This window comes from Corapipo altera, unplaced genomic scaffold (assembly GCF_003945725.1).
Source record: "Corapipo altera isolate COAL_440 unplaced genomic scaffold, ASM394572v1 62, whole genome shotgun sequence".
NCBI classification, from domain to species: Eukaryota; Metazoa; Chordata; class Aves; order Passeriformes; family Pipridae; genus Corapipo; species Corapipo altera.
Window position 1 is genome coordinate 3504392 of NW_020884894.1, and position 27301 is coordinate 3531692.

Sequence of the window (27301 nt, forward strand, 5' to 3'; positions counted from 1 at the left end):
ATCAAATTGAAGGTGATGAGCAGCAAACGGGTCTGTTTCCCTCCCCTTCCACACGCCAGTCACTGGCTTTGAGCCTGCACCTCTCCCGCCTCCATCTCCACCTTCACAGAGTCGCCTGGCTCAGAGGCTCCTCTGAAGGTCAGCCAGTCCATCCAAAGCAGGATAGACTGTGCCTGCCTCATTCCCGACAGCAGCTCCTCTAATCTTCTTGAAAGACCTCTGAGGAACCTTCCCAGAAAACCCACTCCAGTGCTTCACAGGCTGTACAGGATTTTTTTTTTTTATTTATTATCTAACCTCAATCTTTCTCCCTTCAATTTAAGCCCATTGTGTCTTGTTGTCTGTATCCTCAACATGAAGAACAAATTATTTCCTCCCTTTCAGAAGCATTTCATGCACAAGAAGCCTTATCTTGTCCTCCTGTTCAGTCTTTTTTTGGGTCAAATAAGCCTGTTCATTACATTTTCTCCCAGCTGCTGTTGCTCTGTTCTGGGTCATTCCTGCTGTTTGGGCTTTCTGAAATTGCTCCCCACATTTCCCAACGCCCCAGCTCAGGAAAGGAGAGCTTTCCAGTGCTGACGAAACCCACCCATGGCACAACATTGTCACCCACACCACAGTGTCTGGGCTTCATTTCAGCCTGTCCTGAAAAGCGGCATCGAAAGCCTTCCCAAGGAGGCACTGACTGCAAACAGGACCTTCTTCACACAGAGGGAAATTGGGTCGTGTTGACATGATTTGTTCTTGACAAATCCGTGTCGACTGTTCCTCATCTCATTATCTTCCCATCAGCACTTACAAACAGTTGTTTGGTCAATTCCCAGGAAAATCTGGGGCAAATGGAGCTGGCAGGTGTGCGGTTCCCCAGCCACTCCTTCAGCCAGGGACAAGCCCCATGTCTGTCCCTCGCTGCACCTCCCCTCTCTTTTGCACAGCACAAGACAGAGCAGCTGGCAGGTCTGAGATGCTCCAGGCACTTTCTCCCAACACCCAGGTATGATGCAGAAGGTCAGGGACAATGTTCAGTGTCACCAAGTGCTCTGCAGCCTGTTCCCTGGCAGATGGGGGACGGGCTCTCCCCGTCATGCCACTGACATGGGCTGTGCTGCTCTGCTTAGTGAAAGTGAATGCAAAGAAGGCTTCATGCTCTTCAGCCTTATGACACCATGGTCACAGCCTTACCCTGCTGCTGAGAGCACACTGGCTCAGTGCCAGCAGCCTCCTCCTCCTTGAGAGCTTCCTGGTACTGCCTGCTCCCCTCTCTGCTTACAGCCCCACTGGTACTGGGGCGTTTTCATGTCCCTGTACTAGGCTCCTTAGTGGCTGTCAGGAATAATCTGACTCAGTTTTTATTACTTCCCATGTCTGAGGTCCAGAAGGACCCAGCAACACAGCCATGTTCCTCGAAGGAGCCTCAAGATCAGAAAAGTGAATGAGCTGTGGTGCCTTCTTTGCACACCTGCCAGACAGCAATACTGGGTAACATCATAATGCTTTAAAGTTCAGGGTGGTGGTGTTATGTGTTTGCAAGCAGGACCCGAGTTCAGCATCAGCACATCACACACCATGCTGAGGCTGTGCTCCAGACAAGGTTGGTCCCATGCTCTGTGGACTCACACGTCCATTCTGCATACTCTCCACACACAGTTCCCTTTGCAGACCCTATGGAGCCATCCCATTTCTGATTTGCTCTTTGGCTGACAAACACTGGGTTAGAAATTTCACTATCATGATGAAGAAATAAACCCATCCAAATCCAGAGTTTTGGGACTTACGTATTTTTAGATATAAAAATAATATTTTCAAAATGATCAGCCTTTTTAAGCGCTTCAGGTTTGGACAAATGGCCCTACTTACCCCTGAAGAGATGTAATCAATAAACAATACTTACCTCTTTCTGTGATACTTCACAAAGTGCTTATGTTCAGGATCATAAAATCACACATGAGACTAAAAACCACCTAGAGCCAAGCAAAATCCGCATTTCTGGGTTAAGAACGGGTCTGTGATTGGGAGGAACACACAGAGCAACCCTGAGTGGAGCCCATACCGAGAGCACAATCTTCAATAAGCAGTTAGGCCCAGCTTGCCCTCTCTGCCCATTAGGACACATCTTCCATTGACTGAGATTGAGACAGGCTGAGATTAGAACTGTGGACACGAAAACACCACATTCCATCCTTGTGAAGACTATATAAAACAAAATATCTTTGTCTGGGGCTCACCAAGAGGTAAACACGAAAGCAGAAGGAGAAGGCTGCCTGGAAGAAGGGTCTCTGCGCAGACTGAGGCATCACACTGACCAACCCCAAGCCTGCCAACCGAGCAGGCCAGCACGGAGAAATGGGACCCAGGAGTCAGAACTGCTCCGTCCTGGTCCAAGGAAAATGGGTGCCGCCCTCCAGCACCTCAGGTTCTGTACCCACACTGAAGTGGTCATCAAGGGCCAGCTGAGGGGAGAGATGTCTCTCTCCATAGGGAGACAGTCATGGAGTCACCAAATGATACGCTTAATCCTACTTTGTGCTGGTTGCTGCCACAAGAGCCACGAGGGGCTGTCCCCTTCTCCCTCCTCCTCTCCTAGCTGCCGATTCCCTTGCCCAGGTCCAGTTCTGGAGCACACAATGCCCAGCACCAGCCTGGGGCTGGGAGTGGGGATGCATGACCCACCACGACTCCAACTATTGGGTATGTCATGAAGCTACACCCAAAGCCTTCACAGAGGATGACACATCACACAGACACTGACAATGTCATGTTGCAGTCTGTTAAGGAAGGGTTTTGCAGACACTGCTCTTCTCACCCCCCTTTCCTGGATTTAAAAAAAAGAGGGACCAAACGCCACCTCTGCTATATGACAGAATCATACCTGTCCATTTACTCTGGTCCTTGTCCCCTCCACTCTCTTGCTCCTTGGCAGGCTCCTCAGCATCACCAGTTGTTTCATTGGGCCCTTCCACATCTTCACTGGGTTCTTCTGAAACAAGAGAAGCAGAAAGTGTAACACAGATATTGAAGGCAGAACAGAAGAGTAAGAAGCTGCCATTGAGTAAGAGCAACAGTCAAGGCTGTGCACAAGTGTTGTGTGGCAGGTATCAACATCACTCAGTGTTCTCCCAACACACCTGCTTGCTGGTCAAGGCATAAATTACAGAGGAAAGAAGCAAGAGATAAAGACAAAATGAAGAATCTTGCCCACTTCTACCACCTGGAGCTACAAAGGTCCCCTGAGGTGTCGTGTACAGTGACATAGTTCTCTCTACAAGAAGGGTCTACCCAGCCACACCATGGATTAGAGATGCATGAGGGACTGGCTGGAGCCTCCAGTACATTCAGCCTCATCCTTCCTCCTCATCCTCATTGCAAGCTCTTCGGCCCCAGAACAGCACTGACCCTGATCACCGAGATGCCTGAGTTCACTGCAGACACATCACATCCCTCCTGCTCAGACTGAGCTTGGAGCAACTCAGTCTGCTGCAGCCATGGCCTGGACATGAGGCACGGGAGAAACCTGCTCAGGGTTCTGCCTTCACCCCAGTCAGGGGAAGAGTTTGCCAACCCAGGCAGCAACATGCAGGTGCCAAAGCACGGAGGAGAGACAACACTCAGTGAAGTGCAGAAAGCTCAGAACAAAATGCAGAGCACCTTGGCCCTGCCCGTAATAACAGCACAAATGTGCCAAGGCCAGGAATGGAGCGTGTCGACCCAGCACGGTCCAGCTCCAAGCCAATCCCGTCAGGTGGGACACTGGGAGCGAGAGCATTGTGACTGTTATACCAGGGTGTAACAGATACATTATCATCTATTTTGGGTATTTATGTACAGTCCCTATAACTGACAGGGGTTACCCCACCACTGGGCTAAACGGCACTTCTAGGCTATTATATAAATTTTTAGGCAGCATAGTTTATAATTTTAACTTGCATTATCTGGTCATGGTAAATCCGAGGCTATCCTGGGGTTTACCTGAACCACCTAACCAGTTCAAGCACCACCCCTCACCCTCCCCCTAACAAAGACAGGGCTAGAAATTTGGGCTAAAAATATGTATTAGGAGCTTGCAGATACTCAGTAGTGCCCTTTGAGGATGTGTCAACCTAAATTGGGGAGGAACTTGTAAAAGCATCCAGAGATCAGCTGATATTAGGTGATTTATGCTCTACTCCTTTTACTCTTTTAAAAGCTGGGAACTCTTGAGAGCTGTAGGGATCCCATGGGCTTTCCCTGGGAAAATAGGACTCCAGAGTGAGAGGGGCAGCAGTGCTGACAAAGGTACCCAACATGTAGAAAGACACTAATCACTGATGGAGGGGTGAGACGGGCAGTTTGCCACATGAGCCGAGTGTTCGAGTTTGCTGGGAGAAGGGCTGTGAAACAGCAGCTGGGTTCACGTTTCAGAAATTAAAATTCCAATCTTTTTTCCACTCTAGGGAAAAAAACACAACAAACCACCCTGGTGGTGCACACGACTCCACCACCCTGGTGCCTTCAAACCACTTCAAGTAGGGCAAGAGCGTCCCATCAGTTGGGGGAGCTACTGCAGAAGTAGATTTATCTGGTTTTATTAAAAACCTTCTTTAACGTGTTTCTACATTTTATTTAAATCATAATTTTAACCTGTCTCTAGACACAGTGTTGTCTCTTGGCTCAGATGCTCCCTGACCCCCCTGGACAAGGTGAGGAGATGGTTCCCACCTCCCATCGACCCATGGCCCACGGCCCGCACCCCACTGCACATCACTCATCACCCATAGTCATCACACACTGCCCTGGCCCCGGCCCCACCACTGCTCAAGCCCTGGCCCTCAGCCCAGAGACCCCCAGCCCAGAGCTCCCGGCCCGGCTGAACAACAAAGGGCACCCGGTGCGGCGGCACTGCCGGCTGCGACCCGGAGGTGTCAGCATCGGCATGGGAGGAAGAGGAAGGGCAAGCCAGGCTCAGCCGCTGTCTGGGCTCTAACCTGAGCATGTGGAAATAATACACGTCTTCCAGTGTGCTGTCTGGTTCGAGGGGAATAAAATAGGACATTCATAAGCAGTTACACCATCTGTCTTTATACCATCATCATCATCAACAGGGGAAAAAATAGCTCTTTAAAATGGATGAAAGCCCAGGCTGACAGTAACCGGAAAAATGTGAGCTATGAATACCAATAACGGGAGAAAATTATTAAAAAACAAGGCTACGAATGCAAGTCTCCAGCGCGGCTGGGGCGGCAGTCCTTTTTGTCCACCCCCCAGCAGCCCAAGCCGAGCCCCCACATCCCTGGCACTGAGCACTCCCTAGCCCCAATCCCAGGAACGTTCCTCTCTGAGGACGTGACCTGCTCTCAGCTCAACACCCTGTGCTGGGCAGGGGGCAGGGAGCAGATCCAGATCTGAACCTTTCTCTTGCTCCAACCCGAGCTATTTTTTTTCTGAAGAATAATTTTTTTAAAGCAGGGTGGGAGGGAGCAGAGTCCAACACATCTGCCCAGGGAGGCTCTGAACCAGATGGGGAAGGTCCTAGTACCATCCCTGCCCAGCTCCTTGCTCCCAGGGCCTCTGGCACAGAGCCCCAGAGAATGGGAAGCGTTAACTCCAGCTGCCTCGTGATCCCATTCCAGCAGACTTCTCTGGAAGGCAGAGGCAGCTCTGCTCACCACACTCAGCCTGGCCTGTGCCGCAGCCACCGGTGTTCCTGCTGAGCCCAGGGATGGTGGGTAGAGCAGCCCTTCACCTGGCTCCGATTCACTGAGAACTCGCCTTCAGCACACGTGGGGCTCACACCTGTGTCTGACCCAGCTTCTGGCAAGGAGACCTCAACACTGATGGTAAAAGCAGCGAAGCTCCTGCTCCTGAAAGGCCTGTGCCCACGCTCTCTGGTGACAGCTCTGTGGTTGCTGAGCCGCAGCAGCAGCTCTGAGGTATGGTACAGGTCTGAGTAGCAAACACCTGCATGAAGGCAGCCAACCATCCGTTCCCTGTGCCCCTTTGGGGTATCCCTCTGCGAGGACAAGGCCAGCAGCACATCTGGTAGGGAAAGGTCTGCTCCTCCCTCAATCCACAAGGAGTTTCCATTGTCATTGTCTGCAAAGCCCTGTGTCACGCTGTCCCCACACTGTGCACGAGCAGAGCCCACCACCATCCTTATGTAACGGCCCACGGGACCCACCTGCAGCTGAGTGTGCAGGCCATGCCAAGGTCAGCTCCCGAGGCTGAATGAGCCATGGTCAGTGAGACATAGGGAATTTACTTCCAAATCACCATGACCCTTTTGTTACCACCTGACACCCCAGCCCTCCAAAGCTGCACATGCTGTTCGGACTTCAGAGGTGCAAGAGCTGTTGTTGTGAGATTTGTATGGGAGAATCATGTCCCCCTGAAATACAAACAACACAGCTGTGCACGCGTCTCCATGCCAGAGTTCCATCTCCAAGTCCATGATGCTTTATTAATAACTTTTAAAAGGAATTTTCCAACTGCCAGGGCCCAGGTCAATACCGAGAGTGAGCAATTGCAGCCCCTGGAGCCCAAGAAGCTGCTTTTCCATCACATCCCACCTGCCCCATGCAAAATCCTAGGAAGAGTCTTTGCTTCCTTCATGAATAAATCATTTCAGAAAGCGGTATTTCCTTTTAATTTAAAATTAAACCGTTCACTGCAGAGGAGTGGGGGAAGAGCAGGAGTAGAGTCTGGAAAATCACGAGTATCTGACTCTGCAGAGGTCAGGGAACCTCTGACTCAGTTACACACTGAAATGTGCCTGAATAACTGTGCTCTGTCGCACAGGACCACGCTCCTGCCATCTGCCCCTGCCCAAACGCAGCAAGTTTGAGGGCTGGAGAAGTCGGCAAATGCTGATGGGATCCAGACTAGCTTGAACAGCCCAAGACCTCTCACCTCTCATTCTCTCAGTCAGGTTTTCCTCAACAAACCCAGATCTCTTATCTGAAGGGATAAGGGGCATTTCAGGGGTGGTGGAAATGTAGGGATGGGAGAGAAAGAGCGTGCACTGCCTCTCCACCCTCCGGCAGGCTCGAGAGCTGAGAAACATTAGCTGTCATGAACCACAATCAAATCAGGTTTGAAATATTTAGCAGTGGCTTGGAAAATGCGGCGGTGCAGCTCTGACAGGCGAGATGTGCAGACACCCATTTTCCATTATAATGGAAATATCAAGCCTGTTCTGAATATGTATAACCTAGAAAAATGTATTGATTTTTCATTCGGCATTAAAAAAATGAAATACCCTGCAGCTGTCAAAAGCCTTTTGTTAAAAGCTCATCTTTCCTGGAATGAGGTTTACCAGAAACAAGTTTTAATTGTACACAGGGTCTCTCCTTTGGAACAAAAAGAATCCCTGACGCTCCCGTTTTCAGGATAAGTAGCTGAAAAAGCCCACAGAGAGACAGGACTGAGATCTGGCTGACTGCTGCACGCTGTGGCTGTCGGGGAGGTGACAGCGATGGCTGTGTGGCACAGATGCCGTGCTGGCACCGCCATGTGCTGCCAGCTGGCGAGGGGCAGCCCCCGCTGCAGGGTTCCCACCACCCAGCCTGTTTCAAAAGTTCAACTGCTTTCAAGTAGTTTAAACGTGAGTTCCCCCGGGCCCTGGGAGGAGAGATGCCGGGGTTTGGGTCCATATGGAGGAGGAGGATGGTCTGCAGTGGGTTGAGGAGCCGAGCCCAGGTGGAGCTCGGCTGTCCCCAAGCTGTGCCAGGGCCACCATGCAGGGTCTGGTGCTGCTGACTCAGAAAGGTCACCAAGAGGCATGCAGAGGGTGGTCCCACCTCACACCATGCCCATGGGCCCGGCGCACTTGGCTGTGGGAACAGAGCAGAGGCCGTGGGAAGAGACCCCCCTGGGATGGGGGTCTGACCTGAGCTCCCACTCCAGATGCATCTGCGTGCTCCAATACCGGCCATGCCAGCTCCTAACAGGATTACTCTACATCAACCTGTTTATTCCCACTGTTTTCCCAAAAGGAAAAGCAGGACTCCAAATGGTAAGAAGGCAGCACTAAGCATGGGTTCTGAGAGGAATGCCACGGAGCTCCAGCCTGGATGCAAAGCTGGTGGGTAAGTCCCACCTGACAAAGGGCTGTAGGAAAACAATATAACCCTACATGTACCTTGGATTAGTGACACTTATTTCCCAGACAGATCCATTCCAGAGCATGGCCGGAGCATCTCTGCTGCTTTCACTGACAAACAGAATCTGCTGGCTATGGTTAGATCAGCTGACAGAGCCATCAGAGAGTCATGAAATGCTTGGGTCGAGAGGGACCTTAAAGATCATCTTGTTCCAACCCCCTGCCATGGGCAGGGACACCTTCCACTAGACCAGGTTGCTCCAAGCCCCACTCAACCTGGCCTTGGACACTCACAGGAATGGGGCACTCACAACCAAGAACCCCTTCCCTGGGACAGCACTGCCTTCTCCCTGTCCCTGGGAACAAGACTGTCCATATTTTTTGCAGACTGGGGTACATTTTAAGGCAATGGAATCCAACAGGGACTTGCCCCCTTGAATTTCAGCAGGACTAGAACGGTTGCTGTTATTTTCACACATGAAATATAAAAAAAAGGCAAATTCCTTGAGCATGTTTGTAGTGAAGCGTGATGTGATTGTGTTGTCATTTATGGGAAATAATCGCAAGCCCATCTCTCCCTTTCCCCCCATTTTCCAGTCCAAATAACCATGAAAAATTACACTTCAATGTCAGGAGGACAACAAAGGAGGGGCTTTCTCCTGCGGCTTGACGGCTTTTCTGCCTCCCCTTCCTTGGACAAAAACTACCTTCAATTCTGTTTCATTTTAAACGTGATCTAACAAATGCATCTTGACAAGTTCCTTTCTCTTTTTCTTTTAAACAGTATTTTGCACAGTTTAACCTAGCTCCAAACTGGAATCAGCTGGAAAGGAGGCACATGCGAAAACACAAACACAGATCAAACAGTAAAACAAAAGAACCCATCTCCAGCTCCAGGTTTGCAGGGAGAGGACAGAGCAGCCTCATGGAGACCCGTGGGACAAGGGTCGAGAGACAAAGGGGACCTGGGGGAGGAAGACGATGGACAAGTCAGGTCGCAGAGGTTACAAGGCAGGAGCACAGCGAAGGTGACCAGGGGATGGGAAGTGTGGTGCCCAGTCCCAGTTTGTGAGGGAAAGGACCAGTGCCAGCCTTGTCCCTCTGATAAAATACGCAGTGGAACTGCTCGAGCAGAGAACCACAGGTTTTATAGAATCATGGAATTATTTGGGTTGGAAATGCCCTCTAAGATCACAACTGTTCTGCCAGCACTGCCAAGGCCACCACTAACTCATGTCCCCAGGTGCCACATTTACAAGGCTCTTAAATTCCACCAGGGATAGGGACTCCACCACTGCCCTGGGCAGACTGTACCAGGGCTTGACGACCATTTTCAGGAAGGAATTTTCACAATATCCAATCTAAACCTCTCCTGGCACAACTTGAGGCCATTTTTCCTTGTCTTGTCACTTGTTCCTTGGGAGAAGAGCACTGCAGGCCCTCAGTGGGCAGTGCCAGCAAAGCAAGGTGCTCCAGGTAAGAGGTGCTTTGTGCTCACTGGGAATAGGCTCATTCCAGAAAAACTTTGGAGATCCACAAATAAAAACAGTGTCGAGGCTAAGCTGAAGTTAAAAGCCAACTTTAACAACTCTGCAACAAGGTACATCTTGAGAACACTGTAACTATAACAAAAATGAGCTATAATTAATTCATGCTTAGCCTTAAGGGCTGGATATGCACAAGAGAGCTCTGAACAACCTTAACCCACCATCATCACAAACCACACTTAAATCAAGCACTAAAATGTTCTCTTTCTGCTTAGTTTTTTTTTAAATATACAATTCCTATGACTCCTACTCTGTTCTCCCTCTCCATGGTATCGCTCCAAGGAAAAGTTAATTAATGTCTTGCTGACCCTCTTTCTCCCCCTACCCAACCATTTCCCAACCTCAGCATGTTTGGAGTTCTTTTAAGCTCAGCTAAAAACTTGGGAAAGCCATAATTGCAGTGCCCTGGTTTAGGGACAATTAAAATATCCCCACAGCTTGTGGTACCACAAGGTCCCGACACAGATGTGGGGCAGTGGAGGGGAGTGGTGGGGCTAACCTGGAGCTGACCAGTCCACAGCTGGGCACAGGGTCCATGGCAAATAATCTCTTCTTGTCCCCAGTGAGGAAAGTTTTTTGTTACAAAGAACATTGAAAAAAGACCAACAGTTCTAAGCGAATGTCCTTAAGGATGACTTGTACACGGGGTGAGTCCCAGTGGGTCTGATGCATGTGGTCTGGTCTGTTTGTTCTTGACTAGATCCCAGTGCCATGTCGCCAGGCTCTTCCTGGAACTCATTTCTAGGAAGTAACAATATCCATGCACATGGGAAATCATAAATAGCCATAAACAATATGTGTAATAAAAAATAAAAGAAGATAATCCTGAGATGTGCTGCTGCCCCAATGCAGAATAGGTTGAGGAAACCACTATATGTGGCATTCAGTGCTCTGGTCTAGTTGACAAGGTGGTGATTGGTCAAAGGTAGGACTCGAGGATCTTAGAGGTCTTTTCCAACAGAAATGATTCTGTGATTCTGTGACTCTGAGGAAAGCGAGAGGGAGCCAGCAGGGATGCTCGGACCACCAGCATCGGGGAACAAGGCGGGGGGTCACTGTGGTGGTAACCACAGTCATGTCTGCAGAGAGATTTTCAGCTTTTAAGGGGACTTCAGACTGAGGAGTTGCACGTCCCCAGGAGCCCTGAGAAGGACAGGGCAAATACACCCATCAGTCTGGACAGAGACAAGGCAGACTGCAGTCAGCAGAGGGGTTTGTGACATTTCAGTACCAGAAGGGCGATACCTGCTCAGGTTCACCAGGCAGAAAAACCAGCCTCACAGAACCACAATTAAAAGTTAAAAAAGTTCCCTGTGTGAATGGCCGTGGTGTCACTTTGCTGCTGAAGGACAGAGGCCATGGCAGTGATGTAGTCCCTTGAACACAGAGCCCCACTTCCAACCCTATCAAGCTGACAGCCTGTGAGCCATGTCCCCATGCCATCACCCCTCCATTGGCCCCTCTGCCAGCCCCCCCCGAGCTCTCTGATACCAAAGACCACTTAGGTTGGTGCAGCAGAGGGAGCAGGTAACACAGGTGAGCTCTCACATCCACAGCAAACACCTGCTGAGGAGAACAGGGAGAGGAGACACCCCATGGCTCCACAGCTCCGGAGCTGTCCTTGAGGACATGATCGAGGGGCCTCACATCATCCCCCACAGCAGGGATGGCCATGGCCTAGGCTGGGCTGTCCCTCCCCAGGTTTGGGTTAGTGGCACTGGCAGAATGTCAGTAATTGCTTTTCCCCTTGTACTAACGAGCTTTCAGCAGCAGTGACTTCAGCTTCCTGGAGCCAACAGCCCCTTTTTCTCCACCTCTCTTGGCTTTGGGTAATTGAAAGCGACTGCAATCTCAGTGCTGGCTCTCCAGCACTCAGCTGCACCGGGAGGTCAGGGAATGTCAAGTGAAGCTTTTCCACTCACTTCCCCACTGCTGCATGCACTGATGGAGGCAGCTCCTCGGCCCCGAGGAACAGGTGAAATTAGGGGGCAGTGAGCAGCAACCCAAGGACAGCCCCACTGTGGTGGGGAAGGGGCTGCCCGCCATGGCCCTCTGCCACAAGAAGCTGCATGGCCCTGCTGACCCTGGACTTCCTTTTTTAATTTTTCATTTAAAACAGCAGATAGGTTTCTTTTCAAGGAAACTATACCTTCATTCTTATTTTTTTTTTGCAGCATCACAAAACCCTTTCCCCTATGATGCCCATGTCCCCTGTCACACATCAGGAAAGGATCTTTCACTTGCCATCAAATCTCAGTGAAGGGAGCTGAATGGCTTCTCCATCTCCCAAATGAAACAGAGAGGATCAAGGAAAAGGGAAGAGCACAGAGAAGCTCCCGAGGAGATGCTGAGGGCACTCATGGCTCTCAAGCTGCCAGCCTGTGGCCAAGCCTGGAGGTAGCACCGAGTGGGCCATGCCAATGGACAGGGTAGACAGAGACTTCTGGCTGCTCTGGGATCCTGCTCAGTGTCTGCAGCCCCTGAGCCTGGCTCCTTCCTGCTAACAAGGGCGCACTGGGTGCTCCAGGGACTGGATCTGCTCCTGGAACCTGGAGCAAGGCGCATGCACAGGTGGTAGCTCCAGCAGAGGCCTGTGATAAGAATTTATTTCTCTCAATTACGGGTGCTTGTCCCCAGCCTCAGTTCATCAGCGCAGCATGGCCGAGTCAATGAAAGCCCTGTAATGCACTAATCAGATGCACAGAGACTTCCTGGAGCTGTCGGCTGCTCCTAAAACAAGCAACAACTCTGGGATGTGGGTTTCCAGCCCTGCCCTCCCTCTGCTCAGAACTGCCCCTGGTCGGTGGCTGGGTCAGAGGCAGATTCTCTGCAGGGTGTGAGGCATCGCCTCGCACCACACGCTGCACACGTGTGTGGAGTGGACAGCAACACACTGCCTGTCCAAGCGCTTTATCTCCCTGCCTGCGGGAGTCCCTCCATGCCAGAAGCTTCCAAGGGTGTGTTAGAGATTTTCAGATTAAGTTTCTAGGGTTTTATTGGAGTTTGATCTATTTATTCCCTTCAGCTCAAGACTATTCTGAAATAACCTGTGAATGTCCTGAGCAGACAGAGAAGGATCTAAATACTGCCCTCACAGAGCAAATGTAAGACAAAAATGTCAGGGAAAAATCACTGCTGGGATCCTTTCTGGTGCCCTCAGAAAAACAACACCCCTGCTTTTGGAAACCTCCATTTGAAATGAGCTAATCAGGCTGCACGTGAGAGGAGGGAAGGGAGGGAGAGATGGTGGGATGGGGGGACCGAGGGACAACATCGCACTGCCGTGAGGTCCCCTGGCCTGTGTGCTCAGGACATGGTGACATCGCCTACTCCGTGGGTACTTATGGGCTGTGGCTGTTTGGTTTAAAATAAGCAAACAGCCCTTCCCCTTCCTTCCCCTTCCAAAGGGAGCCACAGGAAAAGGCTGTGAACTCCATGTTGCCACTCCGGTCTGGCACAAACCATCTCTGTCCTGACACTGCTGGGGTCCTGCTCCTCCACTGCCAGCACGGGGCCTTCACCGAACTTCCCTGGCACAAACCTCTGGGGCGTGTGGCGCGGGGACGCTCTCCCTGCTTGACAGCACTATTGATCCAACACACACTTGGTGCCTTCAAAGTTGTTTATGATCAATATGCAAATTGCCCATGGTATTGATCTGGTATTAATTTTCAATTAGGGAATCCACAAGGGGTCTCTCAGGGTCAATATCCAACAATCCAAGGTAACTCCACAGTGGAGCCACGGGACTGACGCTGCCCAGGGCCTGGGGCTGCTCCCTCACCTCCTGCCTCAATCCCTGTGGACAGTCTGGATGCCACGGTGGTGCTGGCACCTCGGGAAAGCCCCTGGCAAGTGGATTTAGGTAGCAGCCTTCAACTTACACACTGTGTTACCTGTGCTAACACTATTACTGGTACTGACAGTGCTGGAAAGCCCAGTGCAGGGGTGTGCACAGCAGCATCTGTGGCCTGGTGGGGGGTTGGGGTGCAGGGAGTTCAGGGTAGGGGTGGTGCCAGCAGCTTCCCAGTGACAGAGCGGGGACCCAAACGCTGCCTTCCACCATGGAACACAAGCTACGGGAATCTGCACACCTCCAAAAACAGGTCAGAAGTGGGAAAGGTCCTCATGTGCTACACAAAGATTCCAAAAAGTGAAAGAAATCATTGAAACTGCCTTGAAAATCTAGAGGAAAGTGTCCTTTTCCAGCAACGTGACCCATCCCACCAGCCACCCTCCCAGCTCCCTTGCTTCGAGAGGCCTAGAGAGACATGGTTCTTGCTTCGAGCCCCATGGTTGCACTGGAGAGGTGATGTCCCCTCCACACTGGGGAGGTGACATCACCTCGGCACTGCTGCCTGTGCCCACCCACGGCTCCGCCACTCGCTGTGCTAACCAGCACATTAGCTACCCAGGCTAATTGGTTTATGGATAACATTAATTACCATGTTGCTCATTAATGGATGAAATCTTTATTGGTTCCATTGATCAGCGGGACTTGTTAGCCGGCCTCCTAACCAATGGCGGATGTAACAAGCTCTCTTATTGGCATATCAATTAATGCAATCAATTTCTGGCCAGCGGCTGCCATTCGCTTCCCTGCTTGTTAGACTGGGGGAGACAGAGTCATGTCAAGTAAGCATTTATTTAAAGGGTTTCTAATTCTTCTTGAGCTGACTTCCCAGCAGGCTTTCTGCCACACAAGGGTTTTCTGCCTTCAGAGACCTTCCCCTTTCCTCTGCTACAGAATCAGATCTATGATGGTCCCTCCAAACTGAATAATTTCTGTGAAATTATTTATTGAGTCTGGCAAGTAGGATCAGCCACAGTCAGAGGTGTGGGATTGAGAAGTCAGACTGTGTGACTATCTCAATTTAACACACTGGGGAGATGGGCAGGAGCACAAACACACTCCCCAGGAACGGGCAGGGGCTCACAAGCCACGCCACAAAGCCTCTCCACACACAGGTTAACGCTAATTCCAGGGTCAGTTCGCCAAAGTTTTGTCAGGGAATAACAAGCCCTGGATACTTCTGCCCTACCCCACCTTCAAGAGCGAACTCAGATCATGTCACATAGGGCTGCAGCCACATCCCAGGCGGTGCTTGTAGCCATTTCTTCAGCCTCAGCCTGGAAAAGGAGAGCAGGATCACACTGCTCATGGGCAGAATTAGCTGAGAACGGAGAAATGCCATGGGCTTTCATGAGCCCAGTAGGCCTGGCAGACCAGTCCTGCTTTCCTGAGGAGGGTGGCACAGGGGATGACCCAACAAAACAGGTCATGTTATGATGAAGACTGAGAGATTTTCTGAGCCATTTCTCCCGTGAGCAAGAAGAAGGGACCTGCAGATAACTGGACAGGAGGCCAGTGACGTCCACAAGGAGTAAGAGCCTCTGTTCTGACTCAGAGACTTTGCTCAGTTTTCTTTTGGTCTGTTGGCCAGAACACGCTCACAAAGAGCTCAAACCCTGTTCTACCTGGGCTGAGTTTCCTCTGCCAGGGAGAGGCCCTCTGTGCCCACTGCAATCCTTCCCAGCCTGATCCATGCTCCGGATCTTCACCCAGGTGATTGTGTAGGAAGGATCTTCCCCGCCAAACACAATAATAAAACAAACCTTATCAGAGCTGAACTATAAATCTGTGAAGACTACGATAATTTCTAGCCATGGGAATAACACCACAAAAGTACTTCTTAAACTAATTACTCAGATTCCGAAGTGCTGCCCTAATGAGCCTTCCTTCTGCCCAGAACTTGCTAAGAGAAAAAAAATCTACCTTCAGTGCAGTAATTACTGCTTTCCCCTTCAAACTTCTAACTGGAGATCAATGCTGCATTTTAAGACTCATTGATTTACAATTAGCCTGGCTTTCCTGCTAAAGTGTTTTTAAAGCAGAGTTTACTTTTATTTTATTTTGAAATCTCAAAGATCTGGTTCTTGGATTTTACATCCTCATGAGAGGTGTGCTGGGAGCTCACAGGGAGGCAGGCATACGTTGGAAAGAGAAAAGAAATGGGGCTTTGTTAGGCTGAGACTAGAAATAAAAGAAACAAAGCTACAGGAAAGGAAGAAAAAGTGGGAAAAAGGAAATGTAAATGCAAAGAGAAATAAAAATGAATTACAGGCTAAGGAAGGAGAGCCACTGCTGGGTGGCTTGGAGCTCTCACTGCTCTGCTGTTCATCAGTATCCTCGGGAAAACCCCACAGCGGCTTTGTGCACCTCTGCAAAACAAAGCATTGGTTAAAAATAGTGTGTGCAGCAGGGATGGCCCAGGCAGCCCTGGCCGCTGTGCAACCTGTCCCATGAGGAGAGCATGAGGAAGTAAAGCCATTAAGAATTCCATGCTGATCCGCCTGCTCTCTCCTGCCTCCTCCCATCACAACATCGTCTGCTTGGCACCCCCTGCCATGGACTCCTGGCACTGGAGCAGCTAAACACTAGGACCCACAAAGGCTGGGGGTCTCCATCCCTGGAGGTGCTTCAGACCCCAGCAGAGATGGCCCTGTTAGGCCTGACTCTAAGCAGGACCTGCGCTTGGTGGCTTCCAGAGGCCCTGCCAACCTCCACTGCTCCGGGAGGCTCCGACCATTCCAGAGTGTTGCAGCACTCCTCAGTTCTGACTCATTTTTGTGTCATTTCTGCAGGAAAGGAGCTACACTGGACAAGCCACTTCAGTGCTCCTCAACCCTCCTTCGCTTCCTACTTCTTCCATCAAAACCAACATCAGGAAGGTCTTCTAGGATTAGCATGAGCAATGACCTGACTGGAGCCAGTTGGAGGAACTAGGAGGCGAAGGGTTTCCAGTTTTGGGGCCACCATAGTGGTCCAGCCTTGCCCTTCGCTGTTGTAAATTCTGTTCCTTACTACTGTGAGGTCCCAGGAGCCAGTGGCAGATGATGATCCTGGAATGATGAAAGCAAAGCAAGAAAACAGGGAAGCATTGTGCTGCATTTTACAGAAAGCTGCTTAGCCCCATTTCAAAGACTAATATGAAAAAAGTGCAATTAAATCCTCGAAAAACTGACAGATCAGCAAAACAAAACCACCCGGAGGAGAGCACAATTGAGCCTCATTAAGGAAGAGTTCAGTCTGTTTTTAAAACCTTTCTTAACACTTAGCTGGTACTGCTCAGCAGCCGCCGCTCCCAACGCGCCTGGCGCAATTAGTGTCAGAACGGAAAGGAAAAAAATCAGCCTAGGAAACAGGAATTAAACCACCAGATCCAGGCAAAAGAAGAAAATTTGGCTGTAGTGAAATCACCTGAATTTGGACAATAACCCCTCCTCAGGGTCTGCAGTACCACTTGGCCCTGCTCCCTGCACACACACACACGCACACAACACACACACGTGCCAGTTACAGAGCACAGCGTTAAGGATAATCTGGGCTGTACAATTCCTGTCCTCATCCCCTCCCAGTCCCCAAACACTCTGCATGGCAGTCACATCCCTCCTCGAGGGCAGGTTAATGACAGATGGACAGTAAATTACACTGACCTCGACAGCAATTACAGCCATCGCCTTGGACAATAAGGAAATGGAGACACTGGGACAAATCCTGTGTTGTCCTGGAAGGACCCTTGGGCAGGAGGAGCGTGTTGGTGCTGATCGTCCCCACACCAAATCGCCAGCCCCAAACAGGACCCGATACAGCCGAGATCTATTATTTTGCAGTGGGGGTGGGGATGAAACGCATGGGAGATAGAAAAGATGGCAGAGAGATGAAGCCATTTTATTAAATCAGGCAAATTCTAATTTATTCTGGGGAGATGGAGGAGAGAAAATGGATTCACTCTCAGCATGCACACTCCATATCGTCTGATCCAATCCCCACCGCCTTGCCAGAGGGGGAGGGGGCCTTGGCCGGCTGCAATGCTCCCACAATCAGAGAAAAAGATTAAAAAAATAGGATGATTCTTCTTTTGGATTGTGCAGTGGCCATGGGGGAAAAGGCTCTTCCTGGGAACGTGAGGTGCCAAGCCCTGCTGTCAGCTGTGCTGGGATTTGGGGGTTTGCTCCTTGGGGATGTGAAACAGGCACCACAACGTCCAGGGATCACTGCAGCGTGTGCACCACATGGGCAAATGTAGGTAGAGACACTTGTGGGAGAAACATCCTGCGGGGGTCCCGCAGGATGCCATTTTTGCTGTTCACCCTGGTACACACTCTCACAGCTGGCAGGGTTATCACCATCATTCTTCTTCACTGGGTAAGAGATACTGGAATAAAAATGTCACGTGGGCAGTTCAAAGGAGGTTGGTGGGACCTCACGTATGCCCAGGCTCACACGCTAGCGCAGAGCGCCACCTTAACAACCACCACGGAGCACCACTGTAACACCACTGGTACCTGTGAGCATGGGCACTTTTCAGCGAGCACAGCACTTCCACAGCCCCCAGCAGAACCTGGGAGCTGAGCTTCTCCACAGCTCCAGCCAGCACGTTGGGAGCTGAGGAGCCCACCAGGCACAACCAGGCTGGAAGCCACAGGCCTTCAGTGGGACAACTCAGGTTATCTGAAATGATGTGGAGGACCCAGGGGACTGCACAGTTCTGGAACAGGGACCAAATGAAAACACAAAGGTTTGGTTAAACAGCACTGACAAAAAGTAACAGAGCTCCTGCTGCAGGGGACAGCGATCTCTTGGACTCATGGGCCAGCCACCATACAAAAAGAACAGACACCCGCAGCCCCATCTCTGCCCACACGGGGGGCTCAGGTGCTTTGGGATGGGCAACACTGGTGCACTTGGAGAGAGGAAAGTGAGATTATGCTGCACAAAACTCCACGGCCACCAGGGTATCTACCACTTCAGAATTAACCAGAAGGAAATGAGAACAACATGTAATTAATTACCAGTGGCCAAATAAGTCCAGAAAAGTAAACAAGACCTTGGGTGAACAAGAAGAATGCCAAACCTGGTCAGGGCAGAATACCTCGGGCCTCATTGTCCTGTGCAGAAATCATTCTAGTTATGTTTGCAATGATTAAATCAACATTTTAGACAAGATCCTTCAGAAAACAGCCCCCTGCAGGAACTTCCCTTTTCTGAAACCATCAACACTTGTCCCAGCTCAGACTGGAGCCTTGGGGGAGCAGCTTTGCAGGAGGGAAAAGGCTGAGAGCCCAGGGAGAGGGGCCAAGCTGCAGCACCTGGAGCACAAATTCCTAACAGCAGAAATTCCTGTTTTGCATCCAACTCCAGCGTGGGCAGTGAAGCTGATTTTATGACTTATTTATTTATTTCGTCTTTGATGAACAGAAGGTTAATATAAGAACAACTCCTTGGCAAACCTTTAAGGGTAATTCAAGCGACACTGATGTGAATCAATGTTCCCTTTGTGAACGCATTACTTGGCAGAAACTGGCTTTTTGTAACCCCCTTAAACCTAGCTGGCAAAACAAAAAGAGAAAAAAAAAAACGTCCTTCAAACAAAAGGATGAGGTGAAAATAAAGAGAGAGTCGACTGCACTTTATTCTCTTTCATAGAAGCAAATGGATTTGGTGCTTTTTATACATTAATCAATCAATATCACTGACTGTACATCAGCGGCGCAGCCAAGTTATGAATGACCTTTCTGGCAAAGAGGACACTTTTAATGCTCATAAGACTGCTTATAGCTTAGCAACTTTCCGAATTTATGCCTGCATGATTACCCCTCGGAGGCAGGCGCCCGTGAGCACTGCACTAGATATGACAAGGTTAGTCCTTGCCAATTTGTGCAGAAGGAAGGGGCTCTGCCCGCACTGCGTGGCTCTGGCTGGTGGGGGACAGACTCACCCAGCAATGGGCGGTCACCTTGCCTGACATGGTGCTTCAGAGTGGGAGGAGACCAGTGGGGTCCGAACCTGGCCATGGGCCAGCAGGCAAAAGCCATCCTGTGCAAAGCTCTCAGCCAAAAGCAGTAGAAACAGCTCTCCTGAGGGCTGAAAGCCCAGAGGGAGTGACAAGCACACGTCGCGTGCCGGGGCTGGAGGCCAGGCTGTGAAGAATATCCCCCATTCATTGTGTCACTGGCCATAGTGAGCTGGAATTGCTGCTCAGGGCAGAGCCAGGGCAGGCACTGCCTCACACCACAACAGGCTGGGAAACTGCTTCCAGCTCCTCTGCTCCTTTTCATATTGTTCAAAAGAAAACAAAAGAGATCCAGTGCTCAGACCACAGCAGGGTCACTGCTCCCCTGCAAGCTGTGCCTCAGCTCTAGCAGGAGCACGGTGGCTGCTGGGGCACTGCCACACACAAGGCTTCATTTCACAGCTCTGACCTTTCCCAATGCACATCCCCAGTCAGCTCTGTAAGAACTCTGCTGAGATGCAAGTTTGGCCCCACTGGTCCCAGTACCACACTCTTCCTCCCCACTACAGCTCCTGAGCATGCAGTGTTGTCATCCCAGCCATGGTAAGGAACAGCACAAACAATCCCCCTGCTTGTTTCAGACCATCCTTCCTTTCTGAAAAGCATTGTGCTCTTCCACTTGCTTTTAATCTTCCCATACGTTTCATGAGTCCTCACCTCCAAAACTTGCACCATTTGGAGCAGGCTGCAATCCGATAGGAGCTCAACATGCCCTTTATTTTGCATGAATTACCTTCTGGGCTAGAATCAGGTCTTCCCTGCTCCAGTTCTTGATCCTTCCCCTCTAGTGGCACCCAGTTTTGGAGGGCTTGCTGCCTTTCCAGCATTTTCCCACTTCTGCCATTTTAGGATAATCTTGGTCATTGTGAAGAAACCTCTTTTCGTTCCTTCCCTCTCACCAGTGCTGCTCCCCCACATGAGATGGTCCCAATCCAGCATCGTTCCTGGCCCTGCAGCCGTGTGGCTGGTGCTGCCAGCCAGAGTTCTGAGCTGGCTGAGTGGGATCACTTCCACCAGGGCACCCCCCTTCAAGGGGGAAAGCTAGGGGTCCCTCCTGCTCCCCAGGTACATGGCTGGGAGGGAGAGGATGGCATGGTGGGGAGCAAAGGCTCAGTGGTCCTGAGGATTCTCCCCATGTCACTGCCTTCTCTGGACAACACCCAAGGGCCTGGAACAGGGACCGACTGGTGAAGAGGTAACAGAGGGTCACGACCTATCTCTCACCCTCCCAAATCTCATCAGAGCCCCAGGGGACAGCAAGATGTGGGCTCAGGGAATGTGGCTCAGCCGGGAAGGTCTGTGCTGCACACTGTCCACATGCCTGCGTTCTGCATCTGGGCTGCGGCCTCTGACCCTGCCAGACCAACACAAAACAAACCCCTAGTGACCCTCCACGCCACACACACACAGAAGGAGAACAGGAAGAGCCAAGTGAGTAGGTGACATGGAAAGGAGAGGTGTCTGCACGAGTGAAGTCGAACGGCCGGGCGGTGAGTGTGTCCAGCCTGCGGCCAGCAAAGGCCAAATTAATGCCATTGTTTGGTCACAAAGGAGGCAGCAAAGTAGCAGTGGAGGCTGGGGAACAATCCCAAATACCCAGCCCTAATTCACCCTTCATCACCATGAAAGGGGAATGGAAAAGGCCAGAAAGCTTCAGCTTAATTGGTAACCAAATGTGAGAGCTGTTCCCAGAGAAGGGGCAGCAGTGTCTGCCCTGTGAACACAAAGATCAGAGAGGAACGAGAGGCAGCTGCACATTGTGCTCTGGCTGTGGCCCTCCGTCCCTGTGAGCCTGGGGAGCGATGGCAGGGGCCATGCAGAGCCCCAGACACACCATCCCAGAGAAATGTTGAGATTTAAGGGCTTGGGACCCCAGGTCGGAGTAGGGAGGGCACTAAGCCGGGATGCCTGGGGTGTTGCTTCCAAGAGGCCAGAACATCCCTGCAGACCAATGGAAACCTACACATGACATGCTGATAGGGGAGAAACCACATGTCGGGATGTGGGGAACAGAACAAAAAAACCAAGCCACTGCTATTTATTTGAGTGGTCGCAGGTGAATAAAAAGGCTGAAAAGGGGCAGGAGGAGGTGCCCACACAGAGGAGAGGGCTCAGGCTCCTTGGGCTGAAGGTGGCCTTGGCAGGAGCCTCCAAGTGAAGGTTGGTTCAGTGGAGCTGGACCAACACTGCTCCTCTCACCCACCACTCTGGGGAGCACTAACAAGGAACACAGAAAAAACCGCAAACTGGAAGCAAATACAGATAATAATTTCTCATACAGCTCCCAATTAACCTTTGGAACTTGTGGCCTCAATAAATCATTGAGGTCAAAACAAAATATATGGTGAGGGCGATGCGCAACTTAGAGAAGCAAACTGAGTATTTGGAAGAAATAGAAATCCTCTTGCTTAAGGGCATGAACTGAATTTTAGCAGGAATAAGGATGCGACCTTGATTTGAGGTAGGTTATTATTTGTTTATGGGTCCCCAGATTTCACTCTGAAGCAGCCAGAGCAGGACACTGGTGCTGGCAGACACATTATTAGCCAATCTCAGGATTTTAGTGGAAAAATAAATGCATGTGGTAGCTCCTTCCCAGGCAGTTCTGAGGACGTTCAGGTCATCACCAGAAGATCAATAGGCCTCACAGAAGGGAAAGGAAGTAAGTGCATTTCAGAAGTACAGGCAAGCAGAGAACCAGGGGCAGGGACAGAGCAGAGTGCTCTGACATGCATGCCACAGGTGGGAATGCTGGAGAGGTTCAGGCCAGGTGTCACTGCCGGCCTATGCCAGCAGTTGTAAAGTTTTGTTTCATAAATCATCCCCTTGATAGTGTATGGAAGCTCATTTTGCCTATGGTTCTTACAGAAAAACAGAATCCATTTCAGAACCCAAGCTCTGTATCTCTCATCATTAAGTCCATAATCCTACAAATGAGTGGAGGAGGAGAGCACTTCCCATTCCCATAATGTCTCCTCCGAAGAAACACCTCAAAGCACTTTTTAATTTCAAGCAGTGCATTGGGTTTGCGTGGCAAGGAGGGCTCTTCTTCCAGTCCTGCCAGTTAAGGACCATCAGACATGTCCTCCTCCAGCAGAATGAACTACGACAGAACCACAGCAGGGAAAAGGCAGGAACAACCAGGAAAGGAGCTGGTGCTCTGCAGGGATATTCCCTGAAGGGGGGAAGGTGCAGGACAATTCTCTTCCAGTGCTGAGCGTGACCCTGTGGACAGATCTTTTGCACAGGGCAACAAAGCCTGTAACCCAAAATGGGCATGTTCAGTGGCAGCAGCCTTCAAATTCACCTTCCAAACAGGATGGTACGTCAGCATGTCACTACAGGTCTCACCCTACCCGGTTGTTTACTTACAAACCAGTCCAACATCCTCACTGCCTCTGAACACAAAGCCTGTGTCCAGCTGAATATAACTGACCTTTCTTTTCTGCACTGTGCCCACTCAGGGTGTTACTGGACACGTCAGCAGGGAAGAAGGTACTGAGGTACCATCAATTCTCTGTGCTGGAGCTCCAGCCCCTCTCAGCTCTGGTCAAGAGCAGAAGAGAAGAGACTCAGCTAACACACCAACAGCACGGCAGCATGGCAACTCTCTAAACTCATTAACCTGGGAACACAGGAGGCATGTTCATTCCAGAGATATTTAATTTGAAGCCCAGTAGCACAGTGTAGTGGTTTGAATCTTGTTTTCCCCCAGAGGCTAAGAAAAGTGGTAACCCCCAAGGGGTGGTAACCCCCAAGGGGTGGAAACCCCTGGAAGTTTTGAAGTTCTGTCCAATGGGCGCTCCTGCAGAAATGTAAACATACCACAAGCTGACCGGGAGAGAAGAGTTGTAGTTTTGGTTGTAGGTGAAGTGACCATGTTGTAGGAGCCACGAGGAGAGGGTAGGAGCCCTCTGGGGGGGGGCCTCTGCCCTCCCCCAGCCCCAGTTGGGGGCTACAGAGACTTGGAACAGTGTTAAGCTGGACTATGTGTCTGTAGCTGTGAGCTGGGGGATGTTTTCCATCGTGAGTGAGCAGAGACAGAGCAGAAGCGGCGGCAGCGTCCAGAGGTTATGGCTAAAAGCCAACTGATAAGACCTGAACCGGAGAAGCAGCAGAAGCTAGCAGCAGAGCTATGGAGTTCTGGGGGTAAGAACTGATACCAGACCCCCCAAAACTCCTTTGAGATCTCCTGGAAAGGAGGGACATGGACTCCGATTTTGGAGAGCAGTTTTGGACATGCAGCACCAGAGAAAGTGAGAGAGAGAAGAGCTGAGAAGCTCAGAGCGTCCTGGGAAGCTGGACCAGGACGGAGAGGAATGCGGAGGGGGTGACCTTGGCTCCCCCCTCGCACTGCTGCCAAGGTGGCAGCCTGAGGCAGGGCACAGAGGCCCTGCAAGGAGCTTGAATCTCCTGGAGATACCAGACCGTCACGAAGACCCCCTGTGCTTTGTGATATGACCGTGGTGATAGTGACCTTTGTCTGGGGTGAACGCAGCCCACAGAAGACCCCTTTGCCTGCGTCAAGGGGCCGAGAGGAACTTGGATTTCCCCTCGTGAGTGCTGGCAGAAAGCCAGCCACAGCTGCTGCATGCATGAGATGAGGAGACCTGCTGCCTTAGAAGAGATTCCTGCTTTGGGACTGGAAGGGATCTGTCCTTCTTTCCCTCCTGGACTTTTATTTGGAGGGGAGAAGAGATCTGATCCATTGTAAATACTATATGTCATGGTAGAGATAGTTGTGATCGTGTGTATAATGTGTTATAGTATTTATTTGTACAGTCATTGTAATATATTCCCTTTCCCCCATTCTGAGTCTGGTTGTGTTTTGTCTGGAAAAACCCATCTCACACTGGGTTGAGATGTGGGAGGGGGAATGGAGCTAGGGAATTGGATTTTGGGGCTATCTCAAACCATGACACACAGGAAGGAAGAAAACAGCAGCACAGCAATGGCTACAAGAGTCAGAGCTTTGGAAAGGTGCTGGAGATGAGCAGCTGCCACACCGACTAGAGGAATGTCACAAATCAGGGCTGGCATGTGCGTCTAAGGTTTTGGAGGTTTCCTTTTTCTCCTTGCCATCAAAACATCAGGGCAGGGGGTTGGGCTGGACACAGCACCTGAGCAGGGACAAGGCTGGGACAGAAGCAGCACAGCTGCGCTGACGGGACCTTCATCACGAGCTGAGTTTGCTGCTGCCAGAGTGAATCCAGTGTCACTCACGTGGACATCTAACCCTCTCCAACACACTGTGAGACCAGGCTGCAGTACCTGCAATGTCTTCAAGGCTCTACTGATTCACCTCACACAGGAGAGCCTTTCAGTCTTGAATTTAATCTGCACCACTGCAACAACCACCTCCACGTCCCTCAGGAGATGAGATCTCTAATCTAAACCTGGATGAGAAAGAGGGGAAAAGAGAAACAGGGAAGAGAAGCAGAAGGTGCAGTGGGCACTGTGCACTGGCAGCAGAGCTTTAGGGATGCAGTACCAAGGGATAGGAATGCCACTCTTTGGTCCCAAAGGAAACGGAGCCCAGGGAGACGCTGTGCTCTGACAGCTGGGTTTCAGCCTGGCTCTGGACTTTGTTTGGATGCAGAATAAAAAGCAGAGCAGAAGAAGGACTGGGAGCCTCTCAGTGTTGTACTGCAGCATCTGGTGATGTTTCCCCCCTTACTCTTCCTAAGTGGAAAGGGCTTTAAGACGCAGCCAAACAAGAAAAACATTCTGGAACAAGTCAGCCGTCAGAGCTTCCTCTCTTTCTGCTTAATGAAAGCCATGAGCTCGGCGGGACGAGTTGCGGCTGGAGCGGGATGGAGTTTATGAGATTCCTGCCACGTCGGGGTGACGCTGCCGCGTGCTGTTGGCCTGCCCTCCCCAGCCCGGCCGTCTGACCGCTTCCTTCCGCAGGCGCCTCCCGGTGCAGTTTCATTAAGCGGATGCTTGAGGGTTTGGGTAGGTTTCTGCTACCCCCCTTTCATAAGGGGCACAGGAAAAAAGTTGTAATAAACTTTAATAAAAACAAAATTAAAACGATTAAACCTTTCATATCCTTTCGAGATTATCTCTTTGCTGCTGGTTGGTCAAAGCAGAGCTAAGGCATGACTGCTCTTGACTTTAAACTCAAAACCAACCCCAAAAAATAAGTAACAAAGGAAATCTGCCTCTGCCAGATATTCAAGGGAACCAATTTTATCCCTGCTTTCTACAGAGCCAAACCTCAACAGCCCCATGGTGTCCCAAATGCACAAGGACAGAGAAATGCTTCTGGGAAGGGAACAGAGTTTTCCAAAATTTGGTGGGGGGAAAGGATGCAAACAGGGAACAGACAGAAATTATGTTACACGGTAATACCAGGAAAGAGAAGTTCCCTAAAGATTTCTCAAAGCATCTAGCTCTCCTCACATCCTCAGGTCCTCTGAAGGAATCAACTGTGTGGAGCCACCCTGACCCATAGCTGCCAGAAGCCCCTTTGCTGGATCTCAATGACCATTAAAGCAGTGTGAAACTAAAGCAGAACCAAAAGCTTCCCCACACCTAATCTGCCCAGCCTCGGGATGGCCTCCAGTGGAGAGATCCTGCCAGAAGTATCACAGAATATGCTGAGCTGGAATGGACCCACAAGGATCATCGAGTCCAACTCCTGGCCCTGCACAGGATCATCCCCAAGAATCACACCACATGCCTAAGAGTATCATCCAAATGCTTCTTGAACTCTGTCAGGCTTGGTGCTGTGACCAGTTCTCTGGGAAGCCTGTTTACCACAGCTCCGCCAGGAACTTGCTGGAAAGGTAAAAGGTCCTGAAACCATTCTATCCACAAAAAAATGAAAAAATTCCAAGGTTCAGCCAACAAAGGGGAAGGCAACAAGCTGTCCTTTAAATGAACACACACGACATGAGATCTTGGAAAACAAAGAGATAATCCTGCATGTGGGGTTACTTGGTGGGGTTGGCAGGGAGATCAGAACTGCTGTGAGTTCAATCAGCCCAACACACACACATCGCCCAGGGCTATTTGCCTCTGCTGCTATTCCACGTATGTTATTGCACCATGGGTGACTGTTTTCTCTAAGCAGGACAATCCCTCATCTCACTCCCTGTGTCTGAGGAGATGACAGAGAGGGATTTCCTTCTCAGACAACTGAGCTGCTGCAGACCTCCAGCTGCAGGACATGGTTCCCAGCAGAAGCGACAGGGCCCCAACACCTCCCGTGTACCTGTGGCGTGCCCAGCACTGCTCTGACCATGCATGTACTGATGGTTTGGTTGGATTTACAACCAGCGCTTCGGAAACAAAGCCTGAGCAGGTTCCTGCCCTTGGGGGTTACAGATCATATATAGGGAAAAGGCAGTACTGGGTTTTGAAGAGGGAGAGGCAAAAAGCCCAAGAGATGCAGATGAAGCACTTGGTGTTTGCACACAGGAGCTCAGGCTGTCACCTGGTTTGGCAGATTATTAAATGTGTCAATCAAGGACAAGTTTGGAAATGGCTTCCCTAGCCCTCTGCAATGGCCACAAATTCCAGCCAGGTAACTGGGGCTTGGTCAGCAGAGAGAGAGCTGCAGCACGGTTTTGGCTGACAGATACTGTAGCGTGGACTCTGTGTGCTCTTCTCCTGCACGTACCATACAGGTGATCTGCTTTGGGAAGTTTCTAATTGCTGTGCAATTAAGTCCCATGGAAAAGTGGAGAGAGGCTACAAAAGCAAACTAATGATTCCTTTCTGAAACCCTCCATTACCTCCAGCAGATGTTGGAGAGCAAGAGGCGTCATTAGCAATGACCACACTGCCTTTAATGGAGACCAAGTGGAATATATCAG

General features: G+C 50.6%; 1 protein-coding gene across 1 annotated transcript in view; it reads right to left on the reverse strand.

The window, feature by feature from the left end:
* Positions 1–27301, reverse strand: part of ZFHX3 (zinc finger homeobox 3) — an 88897-nt gene that overhangs the window by 27595 nt on the left and 34001 nt on the right. Inside the window, 1 exon segment of the mRNA XM_027646877.1 lies at positions 2870–2977. Within this exon segment, the coding sequence (XP_027502678.1) occupies positions 2870–2977 (108 nt within the window).